The sequence below is a fragment of the Berghia stephanieae genome, chromosome 1 (genome assembly GCF_034508935.2).
Source record: "Berghia stephanieae isolate SIO BIC M18660-M18661 chromosome 1, UCSD_Bste_1.3, whole genome shotgun sequence".
Taxonomy (NCBI): domain Eukaryota; kingdom Metazoa; phylum Mollusca; class Gastropoda; order Nudibranchia; family Aeolidiidae; genus Berghia; species Berghia stephanieae.
In genome coordinates, this window is record NC_088360.1 from 95,212,741 (window position 1) to 95,234,016 (window position 21,276).

General features: G+C 34.1%; 1 protein-coding gene across 1 annotated transcript; it reads right to left on the bottom strand.

Annotated features, from left to right (window-relative positions):
• Nucleotides 1–4,791: 4,791 nt before the first annotated feature.
• LOC144962419 (2-oxoisovalerate dehydrogenase subunit alpha, mitochondrial-like) lies at nt 4,792–21,208 on the bottom strand. The gene is made up of 9 exons (XM_078895359.1): nt 20,993–21,208; nt 18,198–18,365; nt 17,570–17,765; nt 17,031–17,192; nt 16,541–16,685; nt 15,624–15,685; nt 14,483–14,624; nt 13,910–14,081; nt 4,792–10,060 (listed from the first exon to the last, which is right to left on the bottom strand). The coding sequence occupies exons 1-9, from the start codon at nt 21,080–21,082 to the stop codon at nt 9,884–9,886; spliced, it is 1,314 nt and encodes a 437-aa protein (XP_078751485.1). The 5' UTR covers nt 21,083–21,208; the 3' UTR covers nt 4,792–9,883.
• Between the last annotated feature and the right edge of the window lie 68 nt (nt 21,209–21,276).

A 21,276-nucleotide genomic window follows, 5' to 3' on the forward strand; every position in this document is an offset into this window, starting at 1 on the left:
ATCATTACCACTACTACTACAACCACCACCACATCATCATCACTATCACTACTACAACTACAACCACCACCACATCATCATCCTACCACTACTACTACTACTACTACAACAACAATCATCACCACCACCACCACCATATCATCATCAACCACATCGTCATCACTACCAGTACTACTGCAACCACCACCACCATATCATCATCATCACCACTACTACAACCACCACCACCACATCATCATCAATACCACTACCACTACAATCACCAACACCACATCATCCTCACTACCACCAGTACTACAACCACTCTCATTAGGTTTTGGAGCTTTACTTCATTTGAAATAAGGAAACTTCGGAATCGTTTTTGGCATTGCGTTTATATATCATAATATAATTCTAATCAGTTATCTATTTAGAAGTAGATACTATCCAATATGTATGCCAAGTACCATCCCAATTCCCTTTTCTTGTGTCCTGTGAGACAAATTTAAATTTGGCGTCTCTGTGCTATGATGATGCAGTGAGTGTGAGAGAGTCATCACTACACATATACAACAGAAACAATTTAAGAGCATGACTATGACACGCAACCACTCACACACGAGGCTATACTATTTATCCTTTTCTCTGTATAGAACAGGACAAGACAAACAATAGCTTGACTCTCTCTACACTTCGCATTGATGTTTGTCGTCTAACGAGTGCAACTCTCGGTCGACCTGTCAATATTTCTTTTTGCCGAGGAAGTAATCATTAATAGAATGTTGTGTGGTTTTGACCGTGAAGAAAACCTTAAGAAGTCACATTTATATTATTTTAGAGACATCGTTTTGACTAATTTTGAGTTAAACGAGCGAGCAGGAAGTTATTTTCTTAGATTTCATGAACGGCCGATCAGCGCTTGTTTACTATAGTAACGCAATTCCCAGCCCAAGTCCAAATGGCGGATGGTTTTCTCATCGAGGACGCTGGTTGTCTAGCCAATAAGAGCACCGTACGGTTTCCATTGGGTAAATACCTTGATGAAAAAATATGGTAACTTTGCACAACCATACCAACATTAAGAAATGCTTCCATACTTTTGAAACTTTCCATTCTGCGAACTAGAATATAACAAAAAACAAAAAAAAAACCAACTTTCTAAATGAAACCACAGGAGTCTCATTCCAGAACAAGGACTCAAAATTCGCATGGAAAGGACAAATTAAATGATATTGATGTTTTGCGTTCAGATAAAATACTCGCAACATCTGCCAGTAGGATACAACGTACCAACACACAAAACTATGTGTAACCTTAAACGTTTATAGTCTGATTGATATAATTTAGTAGTAGTAGTAGTAGTAGTAGTAGTAGTAGTAGTAGTAGTAGTAGTAGTTGTAGTAGTAGTAGTTGTAGTAGTAGTAGTAGTAGTAGTAGTAGTACTAGTAGTAGTATAGTAGTAGTAGCAGCAGCAGCAGCAGTAGTAGTAGTATAGTAGTAGTAGTAGTAGTAGTAGTAGTAGTAGTAGTAGTAGTAGTAGTAGTAGTAGTAGTAGTAGTAGTAGTAGTAGTAGTAGTAGTAGTTAGTAGGAGTAGTAGCGTATGGCTACACCTCCAAATGTATTTCGTCAACCCAGCTTCTAAAGTCTTCCTCCTCCCTAAGGATGGTTTCGTAGCCACCTTCAAGTTTAGTGACTGAACAGTGGAGGACGATGTGATCGCTGGTCTCTGGGGCTGCCTGACATTTCTGGCAGGTATCACTGTTTCCAAGTTTCCATCTGCACATATTTGATGCAGTTCTGCCATGTCCAGTTAAGAGGCGGTTTGAGGAAATCCAATATTTCCTGGCGGTATTGAATGCAGGCACTCTTTTGGTTGGATCTTTCATGATGTTTCCTCCTTTTGGTGTTTCCCTGTTCCACATTTCTCTCCAGTTTTCCTCAACACTGAAGTCTGCCAATTTTGTTTGGTGGAAAGGTCTTCTCGATTTAAGTCTAGTTGTTAAAGGATCCTGAGAAGGATCATCACGTTGCCGTCGTACAGGAGCTTGTGCGCTGCCATGACCCTGAAGGTGATACCAGCCTAGATCCAATCCTGCTGGAACAGCTGAAGATGAGTAGCCAGACCAAGAATGATCCAAACCGGGGTCCAGACAATGTTCTTCCTTCTCCTGGACCCACACCTCCAACTCAATGAAAATATAATTTAGTGAGAACTAATCACTAAAATGGTTATCTAAAAACAACCAGAAAGAGCTGAATGGCGTCAATTTCCTTCCTTCTATATGGTTATAGAACAAATAAAAAGGCCTTGAGAAGCCCTCCTCCTACAAGGAATTCCACCCACCACAACTTGGTGCCTGAAATGTATGTTTAACGGGCTACTATATTTCTGGTTTCTTCATTCAGGTTATGAAAGCGATGGCGATGGCCGAGACTGAAAAAGAGTGTAATCCAGACGAAATGTTTGGTGACGTATACGATCAGATGCCAGCCAATCTGAGAGACCAGAGGGATGAAATAAGACGGCATTTGAAGATTTACAAAGAACATTACCCAATGGAACATTTTGAACAAGGGAATGTTTCAATGGACTCAGTTCAAAGGATTGGAGAGAACATATTGTGATATAATCATGGTCATAATTGTTGATAATGAGACCAACGATATCTTGTGTCGTCACAGAGCTAGGACAAGATTAAATTAATCCCATTCCAAGACAAAGACAGACAGCAACTAGGACAACAGACATAGGGGACAGAAAATACAGTGTGACCCCCTGCCCACCATGGGAGGTCAAAGACCCCACCTATGTAAGGAACAGTTGTAGATTCCAAAAAAACGTACCATCAGTGTACATAGTTTGAGATCACCAAAAGATCACCTGACACAAGCACTGGTCCCCACTAAGAGGAACACACTCTAATGTTTACAAATCATATAAATATATATATATATATATATATATATATATATATATATATATATATATATATATATATATATATATATATATATATATATATAAAACCAATACAGTGCATAAAAAAGAGATGATTTACATGACAAAAATACCATCTCCCAAAACCCTAACTATACATTTCACTGTTTCCCTCTCATCCAGGGTCGGAACAAAACCCAAGTAATCTCATTTCAAGACAAAGATAGAAAGCATGTTGGAAAACCGATAAAGGGGTATAGAAGACAGAGTAAGTGGCTCCCTGCCAACTATGGGTGGTCAGGACCCCCACCCAGTCATATATCAGTGGTGGTGTCCTAGTAAATTACAGAAATGTTTGTTTTTGTTTTTAAGGGTTTTACGGCGCTTGCAACACATTTAGGTCATATCAGCGCCAGTAAAAAGGCAGAAAATGGGATAGTAAAAAGTTCTAGAATTACAATTAGATCTCCCAAGAAAAAGGAAGACAAAAGGGGAACTGGGAACAAATAGGGATCAGATGTAGATTCCAAGAGCATACCACCAATGTACTTAGTTTGAGATCACCTAAAAGTCTCATCCGGACACAAACACAAAATCCAACAAAGAGGAATACACTCAAATGCTTACATTATACATTAAAAATAACAAATATACTAATACATAACAGAGAGATGATTTACAAGGGAAAAAAATCATCTACAATAACTATGCATTTGACTGTTAACCTCCCAGCCAGGACTCCGACAAGGGCCAGGAAAAAAACTAAGTAATCTCACTCCAAGACAAAGACAGAAAGCATGTTGGAAAACAGATATAAGGGGATAGGAGACACAGTGTGTACCTCCCTGCCAGCTATGGGAGGTCAGGATCCCCACCCAGAAATTACAGAAACAATCATAGTCTGACACAAGTTCTTTCATAGTTTGATATTTAAAATATAGATATTACAATATTAGGATTGTCTTGAGCTATTTGATTTTCCTTTGACCTCCCATAGTGGGCAGGAAGTCACTTCCTGTGTCTTCTATGCTCCTATATCAATATTCTTGGTTGCATACTGTCTTTGTCTTGGACTAGTATTACTAGGTTTTCTTCTAACTCAGACTGGATCCTTAGCTAGGATGGAAGCAGTCAAATATAAATTATTAGTTTTGGGAAATGATGTTTCTTTCCGTTGTAAATCATGTCTCTGTTATGCATTGATATTTTTATTTTGAATCTATAATGGTTTGTAAACATTTGAGTGTGTTCCTCTTAGTAAGATTCTGTGCTTATGTCTGGATAAGTCTTTTAGGTGATCTCTAACTACCAGCAATGATAGTGTGCTCTTGGAATCTCCATCTGTTCCCTATTTGAACCATTCCCGTTTGTCTTACTTTTTCTCGTGTGCTTTCAATTACAAATCTAGAATTTTCTTCCTTTTTTACTAGCCTTGAAAAAATGACCTAAATGTGTCGCAAGCGCAGTAAAACCCTTAATAACAAACGTACTTTTGCACCGTTTTGTGGGAAAATGTCTCATGAATACGTGACCTAGAGAGGATGGATGTTTTATGTTTTAAATGTTTTATTTGAGAATAAAATAATCAACAATGAGATAGCCTATTACATTTATCATTTTTATTATATTTTTGCTAACTGCCAAATGCAATTTAGCTTACAAGGATTTGGATGACACCCTTATTAGGTAATGATTCTAAATGCAGTACAAAGTCTTTTCCTACCTTGATTTTTTGCCTTCTATTCCCCCCCCCCCCCCCCCCCCCCAACCTCTTCCAGCCCCACATCGTTAGGATAAAAATAAAATTATTATAAACAAAGAATAATCAAACAAATATTAACACAAATTCAAGTACATAAATGAAACCATGGGCTCTTGTTCTAATATATTTCTTTATTCTATGACCAGTGACAACGACAGCTAAAACTTGTTTCAAGACAAACATTTTAATCAGGGACAATACTTTTTATAAACAAAAGTAACCATTTAGTCCTTTAGAGTCATTAGGCCCATGGAGTTTATCCTGGCTTCTGTAGCTTCAAATTGCCAGCTATTTTGGGCTAGCCTCTAACAAATATCTTTCCGCCAAGGTCTAAAAGACCCAGAAAATTAATCATTGTTGTTCGGACTGAGAGATCTGAATAAAAACATGACAGTTCATTTGTTTTTAGGTGTTTTATACCATACTAGCAGCACTTTAAGGTCATTTTAGCACTAGTAAAAATAAACTGATGGAATAGTCATCTCGCCTTCACATATCAAAGAAAAACGTAAAACTACAGAGATCAGAAGTAGATCCAAGTATAATATATCATTGTCTAGTCTGAAACCACCTAAAAGTCTCACACTGACATTGCCACAAATGTTTGGCCCAAAGAGACGCACTCAGATGGTTACAAAATAACATTAAAATAATAATATAAAAATGACAATCTTTGAAAGGGAGATAATATACAATGAAAAGAATATCATTTCACACAAAAAAAAAAAAAAAATCCATCTGACTATTACCTTTTCAACAAAGGGCTGTGGACAAGCCCAGATGAAACCAAATGGACTAATTCTCGGACAAGAACAGCATGGAAAGGACGATTGATATAGGGTGATAGAAGATATGTTTGTTTGTTTGTTTTTAAGGGTTTTACGGCGCTTGCAACACATTTAGGTTATATCAGCGCCAGTAAAAAGGAAGAAAATGGGATGGTAAAAAGTTCTAGAATTACAATTGGAGCACCCAAGAAAAAGTAAGACAAAGGGGAACTGAGAACAAATAGGGATCAGATGTAGATTCCAAGAGCATACCACCAATGTACTTAGTTTGAAATCACCTACAAGTCTCATCCAGACACAAGCACAAAATCCAACAAAGAGGAACACACTCAAATGCTTACATTATACATTCAAAATAAAAATAATAATACATAACAGAGAGATGATTTACAAGGAAAAAAATATCATCTCCCAAAACCATAACTATGCATTTGACTGTTTCCCTCCCAGCTAGGACTCCGGCCAGAGCCAGGACAAAACCAAGAAATCTCATTCCGAGACAAAGACAGAAAGCATGTTGGAAAACAGATATAAGGGGATAGAAGACACAGTATGTACCTCCCTGCCCGCTATGGGAGGTCAGGATCCCCACCCAGATAGAAGATATAAAAAGGCTGTGGAAAATGAAGATTCAAAGGGCATTCCATCAATTTACTTAGTTTAAGATCTTCTAAAAGTCTCATCTAGACACCAGCACAAGATCCCACTAAGAGGAACACACTCAAATATTTACAATATATGTTCAAAACAAAAATTATAACTGATCATTACATAAGAGTGGATAATTTACAAGTAAAAAAAACATCTCCCAATCCCAAAACTAAATTATACATTTGACTGCATCCCTCTCAGCCAAGGACTCTGGCAAGGGCCAGGACAAAACCAAGTAATCCCATTCCATGACAAAGAAAGAGAGCAACTCCGAAAACAGATATAGGGGGATAGAAGACAAAGCAAGTGACTTCCAACCCACCATGGGAGATCAAAGGATCCAACCCAGACAACGTTTCTTTACACAATAATCAGTGACAAAAAGGGATTAATAATCATATGAGGATCATGAGGATGACGGGACCAATGTTATGAACAAAGAAGCTAGGTGATGCCAGCAATATTTCTAAGAACTACAAATGAAATTTTATTATTGAGCTTTAAACATTGGTCTCATTGTGCATCCTAACTGTAGACACATTTATAATCTCTTGATTATTTCGTTATCTAGAAATTTGTCACATTCTATTTCCTTTAATCATTTAATGCCCTTGCTATGGTTTGGCTTAAATAATTTCTCTCTCTCTGTATATGTATATATTATATATATTCAATATTTCTCTAAGTCAATTTCAATAAATTACAATACTCATTTGAGATCTATATATAGAAAAACAAGACACTTATACATACATGCACACACACAAACTCTCTCTCTCTCTCTCTCTCTTACAAACCCACACAAACAAACAAACAAACACATACACATACACATACAAACACACAAATATATGTATATGTTTATCCATGATTGCAAACCGTTCTTATATAAACGAATCATCTATATTCCAAACAACTTTTTAAAACCAAAAATCGAGTACAATTGTTTACTATTTGTGTATTAAAACAACCAGCCAACCAAACAAATTACATTTGGACTACTGATTAATTGCAAATTGTGAAAACATCACTAACAATCATGAATTTGCACTAGGAAAGTTATGTTTTTGTTTTTGAGGATTTTACGGCGCTTGCAACACATTAAGGTCATATCAGCGCCAGTAAAAAGGAAGAAATGGGATAGTAAAAAGTTATAGAATTCAATTAAAGCACCCAAGAAAAGGTAAGACAAAGGGGAATTTGTTCAAATAGGGAACAGATGTAGATTCCAAGAGCACACTATCAAAGTACTTAGTTTAAGATCACCTAAAAGTCTCATCCAGACACAAGCACAGGTCCCCACTAAGAGGAATACACTCAAATGTTAACAAATCAAATATAACATGTAAATAAAACATAATACAGTACATAACAGAGAGATGATTTACAAGGAAAAAAATATCATCTCCCAAAGCAATAACTATACATTCGACTGTTTCCCTCTCAGCCAAGGACTCCGACCAAGGTTAGGACAAAACCAAGCAATCTCACTCCAAGACAAAGACAGAAAGCATGTTGGAAAACAGATATAAGGGGATAGAAGACGCAGTATGTACCTCCCTGCCCGCTATGGGAGGTCAGGATCCCCACCCAGCTAGGAAAGTTATGGACCCCTCAGAAATTTCGAGAGAGAAAAATCTATTTGAGAATGTGAATTAATGCTCATTTTTAAAAAACTGAGAGATTCAAAAAGAGTTCTCTATTAACACCCACTATTCCTTACCAATCACTGTCTCAACAGCTTACACAAGATTAAAGCACGCTCAAACCTACTTAGGTTTATGATTTATACTGGGATAACCACAATCATAGACTCAAACGATCCAACATAACTCGTGAGATGATGTAAAATCTTAGGTGAAATAGTGTAATTTATGTAAATTAATGATATCCATATTTTTACACGCCTAATAAAATTATTATATATTAGATTTGATTCAATAACTATGAAATTCTAACACACAACTCAAGAAAATCTTGTTTGTGTAAAGTTATAAAACGACTGTATTGAAACAGTAAGAGTTGTGATGTGTTAAAATTCACCCCCCCCCCCCCCCCCCACTCTTTTTTGTTCGTTAGTTGATCACATATTCAAAACATAATTTCATTACTAATCAATATCAGATCGATCAAATTAGTGAACTTAGTTCTTCTACAATCCATGATCACTTTCTCTTTCCCAATCTAACATTTAACTTTGTTGTTCTTGTTTTCCTAACATTTTTGAGAATTTATTTTTTAAACTGTTATAACCATTTAATTTACTGTAATAAGTATTGTCTTAGCATACAGGATGAATTAATGTGCTAAATGTCTTCTACTTTCTGAAATAATCTTTGAGATTCAATATAATTTCTGAAAATCTTGAATGAGAGAGTAAATGAATGAGAGAACCGGTAAAAAAATCTATGTATTGACCCCCCAAAAATAACCCCACCCAAAAACAAGAATAAACAGAGAAAAAAAACAAACAAGAAAAAAAAAGCAAAACAAAACATTATAAAATCCCTAAGTTAATTATAAAAATATGAAATGACATTGCAGAAAACAGCTGGAGAAAAAAATGAAAACCTGTCAAAAGAATTCAAACTCAAGCACACTTCACTCACCTTTTAACTACAATGATTATATTCTATGCCGACTGTGTCAGAATTTACAGCTCATTTTCCTGCCATTGATATGGGATGTTTCAAAATCTACCTGAAGTGAAAACAGTTCTCTAATCGTTGTGACTTTAGACTGATTTTCTACAATTATTTCTCTTATCAGATCAATTTAAATGCCATGAAATTTGTCAGATATGAACATATTTACAAGTCATATAAGTGAAAACGATGTTAATAACTTATAAGTAACAGTCAAACATTACAAATTATACAATACTTTTTAAATTGTTCAAATGAAATAACTTCAGGATTTCTACCTAAGACTAATATCAAGCTATTTCTATACTATGTTCTTGGGAAAATATGCAACAAACCTTCTCAAAACAGGATTACATATATCAGGGTGAACTATATGCAAAAAATAATTTATCTAAAGTCAAAGTTACAAACTTTAACTTTTTTTTTCCAGATCATGAAATGGCGTTCATTATTTTTTATAAAGTATATCAATATCACTGAAAGCTCTTAAGTTAGACTGAAAATTCAGTTTTCTGCATCTAGTTCACACTGACATAATACCATTTTGAGACAGCCACATATCATATAAAATACACATTTTTCAACTCGTCATTTAACAGCAACATTTTTTTTTAAAGTACCGTGCAGTCATGAGAAACCAACTCATGCAAAACGAACTCTATGTTTAAAGTTATCATTTGACCGTAATCTTGTTTAAGTGAAACTATGTAGTATTCAGGAAGACAAAAAGACAGGGAAAGTTATTGTGTTGAGCACTTTTGAGCATGAAGCATGTGAATGTTTATTGCACAAAATGACTAACAATACGCAGAGATGAGTTTATCAGATAAAAAGTACCTGCAAGAGACATGGTTAACAAATGCATGTCCAGACATATCTGATATTTTACTTATTGCTTCCCTTTGGATAGTCAACTTTGTGTGAATTCATTAAATTTTATTAGGAACAAGAAGTTAATTTTATATGGACTACATTGTTTAAAATAATTAAAATCTTGAAACCACCAAAATAACCCAAATGTTCAATTCAATAAGACAAATGGCACAATAAACCAGAATCAACATTGTTGAAAAAAAAAAAAAGTAATATCACATGACAAAAAAACATAATGCATCTAGTTTAACTCCACTGTTCATAGTGTTCTATAGGATAGTGCTCCTTGTGTTGTTTGACATGTTCCTTCATGTCATCCCTTTGTTTTTTCAAGGAATTTGGCATTTCATCATAGACATCAGCAAACAACCATTCAGGTGTACCTTTCTTTTCACTTTCAGCTTCAGCAAACGCTTTCATTACCTGAGAAAAAAACAAACCCAGAAAGCTCTTAAATTCAAAACATTTCCATAATAAGTTCTTATTTTTTGGCATCATAATGGCCATCAAGTAAAGAGACAAAACATTACTCGATTAGAGACAAAATATTACTCGATTCAAACATGATTTTTTCCTGCACCCAGATCTCTTAGTATTGCTGGGTATTCAGGTTTGAAATAAGTATTTTGTGTTAGATTACCGTCTAAAACCAGAAAACCGTCTAATTAATGTCACAGAAAATGGTATAAACTCCGTTCCACAGCTACTTATGGTTCTAAAGTACTGTTTATATTTTTTAATTCTTTATCAACGGTGTTTATAAAATACAAGGTTAATGTAGGTACTTTGAAATTCATGACCAGTATATTATTGAATTAAAAAGAAAAATCTCAAAGGAAATCTAATCTTTTCAAAAGTTATCTAAGTCTACAGCAGATAAACCAGGTCCAATTGACAGTGCTTTCTTAAAAGCCTCTTTTCTTAAGGGGTGGGGGTGGGGGGAGATGGCTATAGTATACTACAAAAATCAATATTATATCTTTGCTGCTTGTTTATATTCATAAATGTAGTTATTATTAGATACTCTAAACCTTCAAAAAAATGTTTTTCCATTAGGTGGTGACATGGTTAAAATGCTGACTCTGCGTTTTACACATTACTTCATTTTGAGTAGATCTCAAAACATTCTAGTTTAAGGCCTGATATTTGGCATGATAACTCCTCTTACACCTTACGGAAGCTGATTTTGAGTTTCTTGATCATACTTTTACATATTCATCCTCAAAGTATCCCATTATAAGGCTGTATCGCAGTCTCTGAATTTAGAGGATAATTTCAAATAAAAATGTCCTAACTCAAAAAACTAAAACAGCTAATTAAAAAAATCTCTTTGTAAGGTACATCTATTAAACATTGTGGCAAAATTACAGCAAATTCTGGCAGGTACTTTTTGAGATCTACTTAAAATAGTGAGAAAAGTTAGTCAAAAATGACACTTTGGGAAAAATTCAAAAATTCATTTTATTTTATTCATATCAGACCTTACCCTTACCTTAATCAAACTTAGTTTTAGGAGCTTTAGACACCTTTTTGAGTTTTGAAACTTAAGAAAATGGATTCTACCGGTATTTGTGACCCTCCGGCTCGAAGCGGTATTAAGTCGGGATTTGGAAAACGAAGAAAACCGGTTTTAAAGTAGAAATGGTCAAAATTATCAAATTTCAGTTTTTGGTTGTTTCAGAAACTACAATCATTTTTCTACATGAAAACATAATAATTCAACATAAATATTGACGATAAGTTATATAAATTTCAAGTTTAAAAATGCAACTATCAGTGAGACATTCAAAACGAGAGTTGACTTTCTCTCAGAGAGCCACCCTTTCCAAGGCTTAGTAATACCCAGTCTTTTTCTCCACCAATAAGATGTAAGATATCACAGCAAAGGGCGTGTCTTTATCTATCTCAGAGAAAGCATGACTGTTTCCACAATTTCATGGTTCAACAAATAATGAACTTTAAAACCTGTTTCCCTGACAACCTTACAAATGAATGATTCTGATTGGTCAATGCTCATCACATGCTCGGGGGATGCTTCATGACGTCAGCATGCGTGTATTACATATGTGTGTGTTTGCGCATTTTGATACACACCATGTGCTATTATTTCTTTGTCTAGCTGCATTGGTTAATGATCGAGGTGAGGGTCCTCCTTTGTCCCTCTTTTTTTTTATTCATGAAATTATAGGACATGTTAAGACTTAATAGGACAACAGTTGCCTAATCTTACACTTACAGAGATTGTTGTAGGCTAAACATTTAATTTTAAGTACAAAAGCAGAATAATAAATAGAGCCTTCAACAATTAATGAACTGTAACTAAAAAATGAAATGGATAGCTAAACAGACAGAGACAAACCTATTAATGGATAAATAGATAGGTAAATAGATAGGTAAATAGATAGATAGATAGATAGATAGATAGATAGATAGATAGATAGATAGATAGATAGATAGATAGGTAGATAGATAGATAGATAGATAGATAGATAAATAGATGATAGATAGATAGATAGATAGATAGATGGAGAGGAGAGAGAGACAAACACAGAGAGAGAGAAGGAGAGAGAGAGAGAGAGAAGGAGAGAGAGAGAGAGAGAGAGAGAGAGAGAGAGAGAGAGAGAGAGAGAGAGAGAGAAGAGAGAGAGAGAGAGAGAGAAGAGAGAGAGAGATGGATGTTCGTTTGGTTGTGCTTTCTTTGTATACTGAAAGATTGGGGGGGGGGGGGGGGAGGAGGAGGGGGGAGTCTTTTTAGACAATCAACAATGTGGGTGAACGCTAAGGAAAACTTGAGAGATTCAATAACATGTTTTCATGTAAGTCACTACACATTAAGCCCCACCCCTCCTCATCAAGCTGTCATCTGCCTCAAAATGGAAACAATGCAATGAATGATTTGACCAGCCCATTTCTTTAATTGCAATCTCATTGGTCAATATGTTTCCAGTTGATTGACTATGACTTACTTTGAAACAAAATGCTTTCTAAAACTATCCCTACATTCTTTGCTCCGCCTCATCCCTTTTCATGTTACTCACTCTCTCCGTTCCCTTTTGTTTCTTTCACAAATACAGACACACAAACACACAAACACACACTTATACGCTATTTCCCTCCCGTCCTGCACAGCAGTCTCTCCCCTCCCTCTGCTCTCTTTTCTCTATCTCTTTTCTTTCTTCTTCTTCTCTCTCCTCTCTCTCTCTCTCTCTCTTTCTTCTCTCTCTCCTCACTCCCTTTCTCTCTCTCTCCTCGCCGTGTTCTTGTGTGTGCGTATCTTCGTTCGCTTCGTTGTTATTTTACTCTCTCATTCTTTCTCTTCTCTCTCCCCTCTTTCTTGATATCTTTCCTGCCCACTCGCTTCACGTTTCAAAACTGTACTTTACATCTTACCCTTCTTACTTTCCATTTTAATCGTATTTCTCATTTAGACAAAAATTCGCATGTAATATTCGTGTTTCTATTGTGTGTGCTTTTATTTTTAAATACCAAAATTTTAAAAGTGTAGCAATATTATAAAAATTGTCCAGGATTTAAAAAAAAAATTTTTTTGTGTTTTTATTTTATTTTAAGTGTTAAAAAAATGTTGCGGCTCGAAGCTCAAAGAAATAAATAATAACGTGAAGTTGAATGTAAGCTTCAATTTAATTACAAAAACAGATCTGTTTTTGTATTTAAATTGAAGCTTACATTCAACTTCACGTTATTATTCATTTATTTTAAGAACATCTTACATAATAATGAATAACTACAAAAGTAATAATTGGATTGCTTCAAAAATTTGTAGGTACATTATTAAATGTATAATCTAAGCTCATGCCAAATTTCACTATTATCGTCAAATTTTCGATGCCTGTATCTAAGGAGTTATCTTTGCCCATTGATTTGACTGTGGGTGAAAACGGTGCCTCACTTCAAAGTCGATTTTCTCAAAACTTGGTTTTTACACTCTCCCTACTTCAAATGGTCATATCTCGGCAATGAATAATCAGAATTGTATAAACTTGGTATCAAATTTTAAAGCATAAAATAAGCTATGATTGGGTATCCAAAACCCCAAAGTGAAAAATCCGACTTAATACCGTTTCGAGGCGGAGGGTCACACTTTTACACAAGAATCACCACAAAAACGATTTCATTTTTTTTTCTTCTGAATCTCAAAATTTGAGCAGCACAGGACCTGCGGATCCCCTTAAATTATTTTTACTTTCAAACCATTCATGAATCATTTCACACTTCTCAAAACTTATATTTCACATCTGCTCGTAAACCCACCATTTTCCTGGAGTCAATTTTCCACTGTTTTTCCTTTTCCTTGTCCCAAAGGTTTCTGTTGACCATGAAATTCCTAAACCTAGAAATAGGATTGTCTGATTGGTCCCAGTATGTCACTTCATCCACTGACCGGTAAGCTGAGCTGTCATCTGATGTACTGTGGTGTCCAATTCTGAAAAGAAAAGAGAATTAAATGGTCTTTTTGATGAGACCCTCAATTTATGAAAGTGTTGCTAAGAAGGAATATGCGACAGAGAAATCTATTATCATTTGTTTCAAATTGTGGGATATTTTGTTATGTCATTCAACAAAATTGAATGCCATATATTTTATGAACAAACATTTGATGTTGCTTTTCCCAAGGCAACTGTATTTAAGGATAATGCATAATTGAGCAATTGATTGAGCAGCTGTTGGATCATTAGATGAAACTGTGACATATTCAATTAAATTAAAAAAGAAGGAACAACAAGTAAATTCACATCAACCAAAAACACATAATAAAAACTGACATAATCTATACAAAAACTCTCATAAACACCTAATGACAAGTTGGATGAGGGGAATACTTACCGATAAGTCATGGCTTCAATGAGTACTGGCCTGTTTTCAGCCACACAAATCTGTCTTGCTGCTTTTGTGGCATTATATACAGCAAATACATCATTGCCGTCTACCCGTATGGTGCACATTCCATATCCAGGGCCACGGGCAGCTGAAAAGATAATGCCATACATTTGATACCATTTTCGAAGGACCACATAGATTACATCCCCTGATATCTTAAACTCAAAGATTAAAACAATAATTTATAAGTAAATCTCACCATATTCACCTCCCCCCTCTCATCACAGCCCATGCTATATTGTCAAGCTCACTTGCTGTTAACTCTTTACAGGGAACAGAATTTTTTTCTATTTAGAAAAATAAAATGTCATTACACAGACATCTGCCAATCTGATAGAGAGCACAATCTGTATAGAAAAAATTTGAAAAAAAAACCACCAATCACATTGCTAACAAAATTAAAAAATACTATCGAGTGATACTAATTGCAACGGAATGAAAGAAAAAGTCCATGCAAAGATGTCCATTTTCTATATAATATTGTCACACCTCCTAAATATTCTAGCAAAGAATGATAAGATTTATTCCTCCACTAACCTTTACATATACATAAAACTCCTGCTTATTCAACCTCTTACACTATTTGTATGCACAATCTTTAACGTATTATTTTAATGTTATTTGTTTGCTGAGCTGAGAAATGATTTCATGTGTTTAATGGGGGATTTGACTATTATCTCAATTTTAGCAGTTGTGACAATTTTAAGCACCAGGCAGCCAATTAATTGCTCGCTTGAGACAATTGCATCACTTGACAAAATGTTTCAAATTCATTATGCCATCACCTCCTCAAACTGTCATTTGATTCAAGATTAGATACAGTGTGGCACTGTTTTATTGTACTTCATCTCTATAAATTTTTAAAAATACATCAGATATATTTCTTAAAACTCTTATTAAGCATGATGACTAAATCAGACAGTGGGAACATTAAAATAGTTAATTGACTAGTTTGAAAAAAACAAACAACTTTATAACAATGAGTTAGATTAAATCATGCTTTAAATGCATTAACCATTAGGGAATCTAAATGCTTGGAGAAGGTCTTTATTGCTATTTTAATGGCATGACCGAACTTAAGACTCACCGATTCCATCCCCTCTATATTGGTCCTTTGTGGGCGTTGATATAGCATAACCATTGTTTCTACTGTAACATAATATGGTAAATAAAGACTTGTCAATTTTAAAAAGCACATGTAGAAAAATTAACACAAAACTACTTATGAATATATGGATATATTTTTTCTGAATTGATATTACTAAAACCAATGACATAAATGATTAAAATGATATTTTCTCTCTGACTGGCTCTCTTAAGTTTACTATGACAATGACCCGAATATAGATCTTGGAACTTTATTTCACCTTTTTCTTTAATATGCTGAGTAAAAGTATGACCCATATGCATTAATAATCTAATCAAAAGGTAAACAACATAGCATATTAATCATTATATTAAATATTATAATAGCCTAATGATAATAATGATAACAAAATGTTAGCCTATATTATGTACATACTAAAACTTACTTTCGATCTCGTTATGACATTAAAATTTTGTTTACAAAAATTACAGTTTAGTATGGTACAGTCTAAAGATTCTCAATGCTCCGGAAAGAGCTAGCTTAATGATTCCTAAAAACAACGCTTTTAACGATAAGGCTAGAGACAGAAAAGAATAAATAATAACATTATATAGATTTGATAAAGGAATGCGCAATTGATAGTATCTTAAAATTTTGACTTTATTAAAAGCAAACCAAGCATTACAGAATTCTTTCAAATACCAAAATATCAACAACAACAACAACAACAACAACAAAAAAGTAAGTAAAAAAAAACACTGATCAGATAAAATGAATTATTTCGTCCTAAAAGCTTTATCATTAAAATATTAGAGTGTGAAATTGTTACACGTGAACAAATTGCATTTGATATTAAATATACTTAATTGTATGTTATAGATGTAAATAAAATGTGACAAATTAAAGCCCAACAATACCAGAAAAAGAGTACAGGGCAGTTGAGAACAGCAGCAAAGTTAAATGCAGCATGAGCATCGCCTTCCGATGCAGCTCCTTCTCCAAAGTAACAAGCAACACAAAGGCCATTTTGCTTTCTCTTAAAGGCATAGGCAGCCCCGGCAGCTGTATGATAAAACATTGATAATAATTCAATGAATTGTTTGCAGCTACTAATTCCTCTTCAAGACCTACATTTAAAGAGCTTTATCATCATCATCATCATCATCATCATCATCATCATCATCATCATCATCATCGTCATCATCATCATCATCATCATCGTCATCAAGGAGTTATCTGTAAATATCACACTTTTAAAATTTATTATTTGTCCCATCAATGTTCAAAAAATTAAATATGACGTGAAATGTTGAAATGTTGGGCACATCAAGTTGGTTATCCCTAATATACTAGGCAATTAATTAGGCAGTTGTGATAATGATCTTAAAAGAAAAGATCTTTTAATACCTTGTGGCATTTGGGTTGCAAGGGTGGAAGATATAGTAACAAAGTGATGTTCTCTAGAACCATAATGGACAGGCATTTGGCGACCTTTACCCCGATCTTTAGCATTCCCATAACATTGATTCATTAGTTGGGTCAATGAAAAGCCTCTCCACACGAGAACACCTGTAAGACCAAATGATACATAGATTTTATTTCATATTTTAAAATCTAAATCCATGACTAATGACTATAAAATTCCTCTGAATTGTAAAATGTAATAAATAAATAGATTTATGCATGTTCATTATATTTAATTTTATCTTATTTTGTTCTTTTGTACTTTTTACACTAATAGGTCATTTACGTGCCAATATGTATAAAATGTTGACAAAATTCAATTCAATTGTAGTTTTTATAACAAAAATTCTTAACTATATGCAATTTCTGCACCAGTTCATCACTGTGCAACAGTCTTAAAATGATCAGCAGATCAACTAACGCAATCTCTGGCTAAATAAACGTAGTTTCGTTGCTAAATGATGTTTTTGATAATAACTCACCGGCTTCTCTGTATTGGCCAAAAATCAAATCTTTCTCATCTAAAGCCGCTGCTGATCCTATGTGAGTTCCCTCCTCACCATAATTGGTCATATAGAAAGAAATTCTTCCTTGACGTTGTGAATCATAAAGAACACGATCCACTGTGTTCATCAAGGTCATGTCTTTGTACATTTTTAGAATTGTAGTGTCATCAAGCTTGGACAAAAGATAAATGAAAAAATTATAGGGCAATAAAAAAAGTTACAATTGTGCTTTGTGGGACTGAATTTGTCACAAACAAATTTTAAAGTAAAGATTGTGGAACCAATACATAAAATGGTGTCTTTTCTTTTTTACTTTCATATTGTCTGTGAAGAATGACAATATTCTGGGGGTTTTTTGGGTTGTTTTTTTTTCTGGAATATCTCACCAGCATATGAAATTTGATAATTCTATAAATATGTTCGTATTATGAACACACATTTTTAAAAAAGACTTTGATACAATGGGATTACAGTGCATACTAGAAAAGCCTACTATTTCTCTATTATTTAAATCTCACACTTGCACATTATGAATGCCTTTGATTTTAAATGCTAAAAAAAAAAAAATTCCCTCAAAAACACAACCTAATAATGAAATAAATACCTTTGGATCCTCATCTGGGTTGATGAATTCTCCCTTCTGATTAAGGACTCGATACACTGGAATGCCTTCATCATTGTCTGGGTCAATGAGTTCCAACTTGGAGACAAATTTGGACTTTGATCCAGGAAAAACGGGTCTATCTTGCTCTTCGGTGGCTTGACAATAAGACTGTTGGAATCAGATATGATTGCAAATAAAATCTATTGTGAAAAGGGCTAAATGGTTAGAACTCAGTCTAAATTGAGCAGATTATTTATTATCGCTTTCAGATTTATTCCTGTAGGAGACATTGAGATTTCTTCTTTGACCTTAAGAGTTTTATTACAATCTTATCACTGACACGCTTTTCAATAGAGGTACCATCCTAAAGACATCTAAAATATGAAGTAACGTACTGTATAATATAAATTTGAAACTATGAAGATAGGATATTAACAATAGGGGTGATAGAGTGAGAATGAGAGACTCTTTTTTTCACAAAGTTGCGTTTAAAAACGATAGGGTACAGACCAACACAAGAGTCAATCTATAAATATAAGGTCACATATATAGCTTCTTTTGTATTGAATATGGGTAGGTAGACTCTTGTGAGTGAATCAAATGAGAGTACTTTTTTTGATTGTAAAATAAATTCTGATTTTGATGTGTAGAAATTGGCCTGGCATTTTTTTCCTAGTTCTTATGTAATCGATGTTTGAAATTCTGATATGATGTGTAAACTGAATCATATCTAAATTGTTTTTAGATTTTTACAAATTCCTAACCGTGCTAATAGATTGTTTTTGTGCTATTAAGAAACATTAAAGAAAATAATTTAAATAACATTGTGGGTTTCTTTTCACATTATAAAGTCATATTCATTCATTGACTGGATCATGCCCCAGCTCCTCTTTGTTATCCTATCAGACATCCATTCATCATTTTTATAAGTTGTGGAACATGTTGCAGTTTATGAAAATAAACCTTTTTGGCTGAATTTGTTTTACAACTTTTTTCTCTCTTCTAATTGTAAGTGTTTGTCAAAAGTTAGCTTTTGTGGGTATTTGTTGTGAGATCTGGCCATATGATAAATGTAAATTATGTCTCGGATAAGGTCTCAATCATACCAAAACTATCTTAGAATGAAAGACAAAATTTTGCTGAGTAGAATAGTATATAACACGATATGATTGTCGTCTTAAGACTTTGGGTGTATTGTTCAGAGTCAGCCATCTGAAAAGCTTCAGCCTCGGCCCTCAAACTTTTTTGTAGACGTCTATTGAGGCACTTGCAAGAAGTAGATCTCGCGAGTTGAAAACAGGCGAGGATTTCTGTTTCCGTTTTTGAGGGGAAAAAATTTAGGAGTGATTTTAAAATGTTCATTCTTCTTTCTCAGTGGAATGAAATGGCATGTATTATATATCATTGGAAAGGGCATAAAATTCTACATACAATGATGCCAATATTATTATCTTTTTATATCATGATTTTGAGAAATCTTTGTGTAAAGAGAGTATGTGTGTTTAAACGCTTATAACTTTTAAATCAGAGATGGTCCTTCTTAATAAAAACAAGTCCTTCTGAGATACATGTTAAAGTAGCTTCTCTAAAAATTTCAGAGCAAAATATGTTTGCACTCAAAAGTTAGAGCTCCCCAAAAAACAGTAATTGGCCTCGATTGTTTACAGAAGCTGCCATTTTCTTATACTGATTCACTTCCTGTCGTCTGCTGCGTTTGAGAGATAACTTCGTCAATCCACATCAAAACTTTGCATCTTTATATCTTACAATATATTCCATTTATGGAAGTTATTTTTGTTTTAAATTATTTAATTAATTGGCGTTTTCATGTTCATGCATTCATTTTATAATTTACAATTCTCTTCCTTTTTTTTCCGATTGATTTTTCACTGTTGATTGTGACGTTTTTCATCCTTTGACGGACGTCTGTCCAATTTAGGGGAACGGGGGAGCGGAAGTTTTTAAAATCACCTATTTTCGATCATTTTAAACACTAATACACCACCTCAAACATATATCAGTCCATATCTCTGCTTTTATGAGGTCTATTTTCATTTTGAAAAGTTCAAAGTGAATAACTAAATGACGCCGATTCAGTGATGTATTTGGTCTATCTACATGTGAATAAATAATTAATTGTCGACTTTTCCAAAATTCCAATAGGTCATTCATTTGCATGTCATGATCTATTTTTCCTTGATTTCAGCTGTTTCAGCTCTAGACTTTACCTTTCTCTCTCAATAAATAATTATTTTTCTGTTTGCAACGTATTACAGAGATGTTGAATTACCACATGTAAAAATTTCAAAGTTGTATCTGAAGCCGTTTCTGAATTATACTTGATTTATCCATTGGGTTGCTGTGTTTTGGTCACATATTTTCCTATAAGCTTCTATAGAGATTTTTCACCACATAAAAGGTCATAACTTTTTAACTAGTTGAGATAGAGCAATAATTTTTTCACTTTAGTTAATGTTTCACTCCCCTTTATTTTTCTACGCTAAATTAATACGATATCACTATTTTGAAAAATTCTTGCAAGTGCCTCGTCTATTGAAATATGGCTGACTGTGGGAATTGTTTTATCTTCTTGTATTTATTCACTACTCTGTATTGTTTGACGCTGTTTTCCATACATATTTTTTCAGATCATTATGAAATATCAAGGAACGTTTGAGTTTGAGAGCTTATGATTTTTAAATGGAAATTCTTATGATTATGATGATTATGATTATGAATCCTGTCATGAATGGTTCGTCGTTATGAATTTGAATGAGTGATTATGATCTTCTTACTCGATTAATGCAGAGATTTCTTGATATAAGGGATGATCTGGAGATCAAAAGTGGTCGAAAAAAGCTCAAAGCCATTCTAGTCCCCGCCATATTGTTTTAGATTAAAACAATAATAATTATGTTATTTTAGTCAAGAACAACTTTTCATCCTACAGGAACATTTCTTTCGCCATGACAGCCAGCAGACTCTGCTGAGTTTTTGCAGAGTGTAGAAGAGGGTAGGGGTAACCTTGACATTAGGGTCAGAGGTTTACGTCGGATTTTGCAGCTTTGGTCGTTTTCTT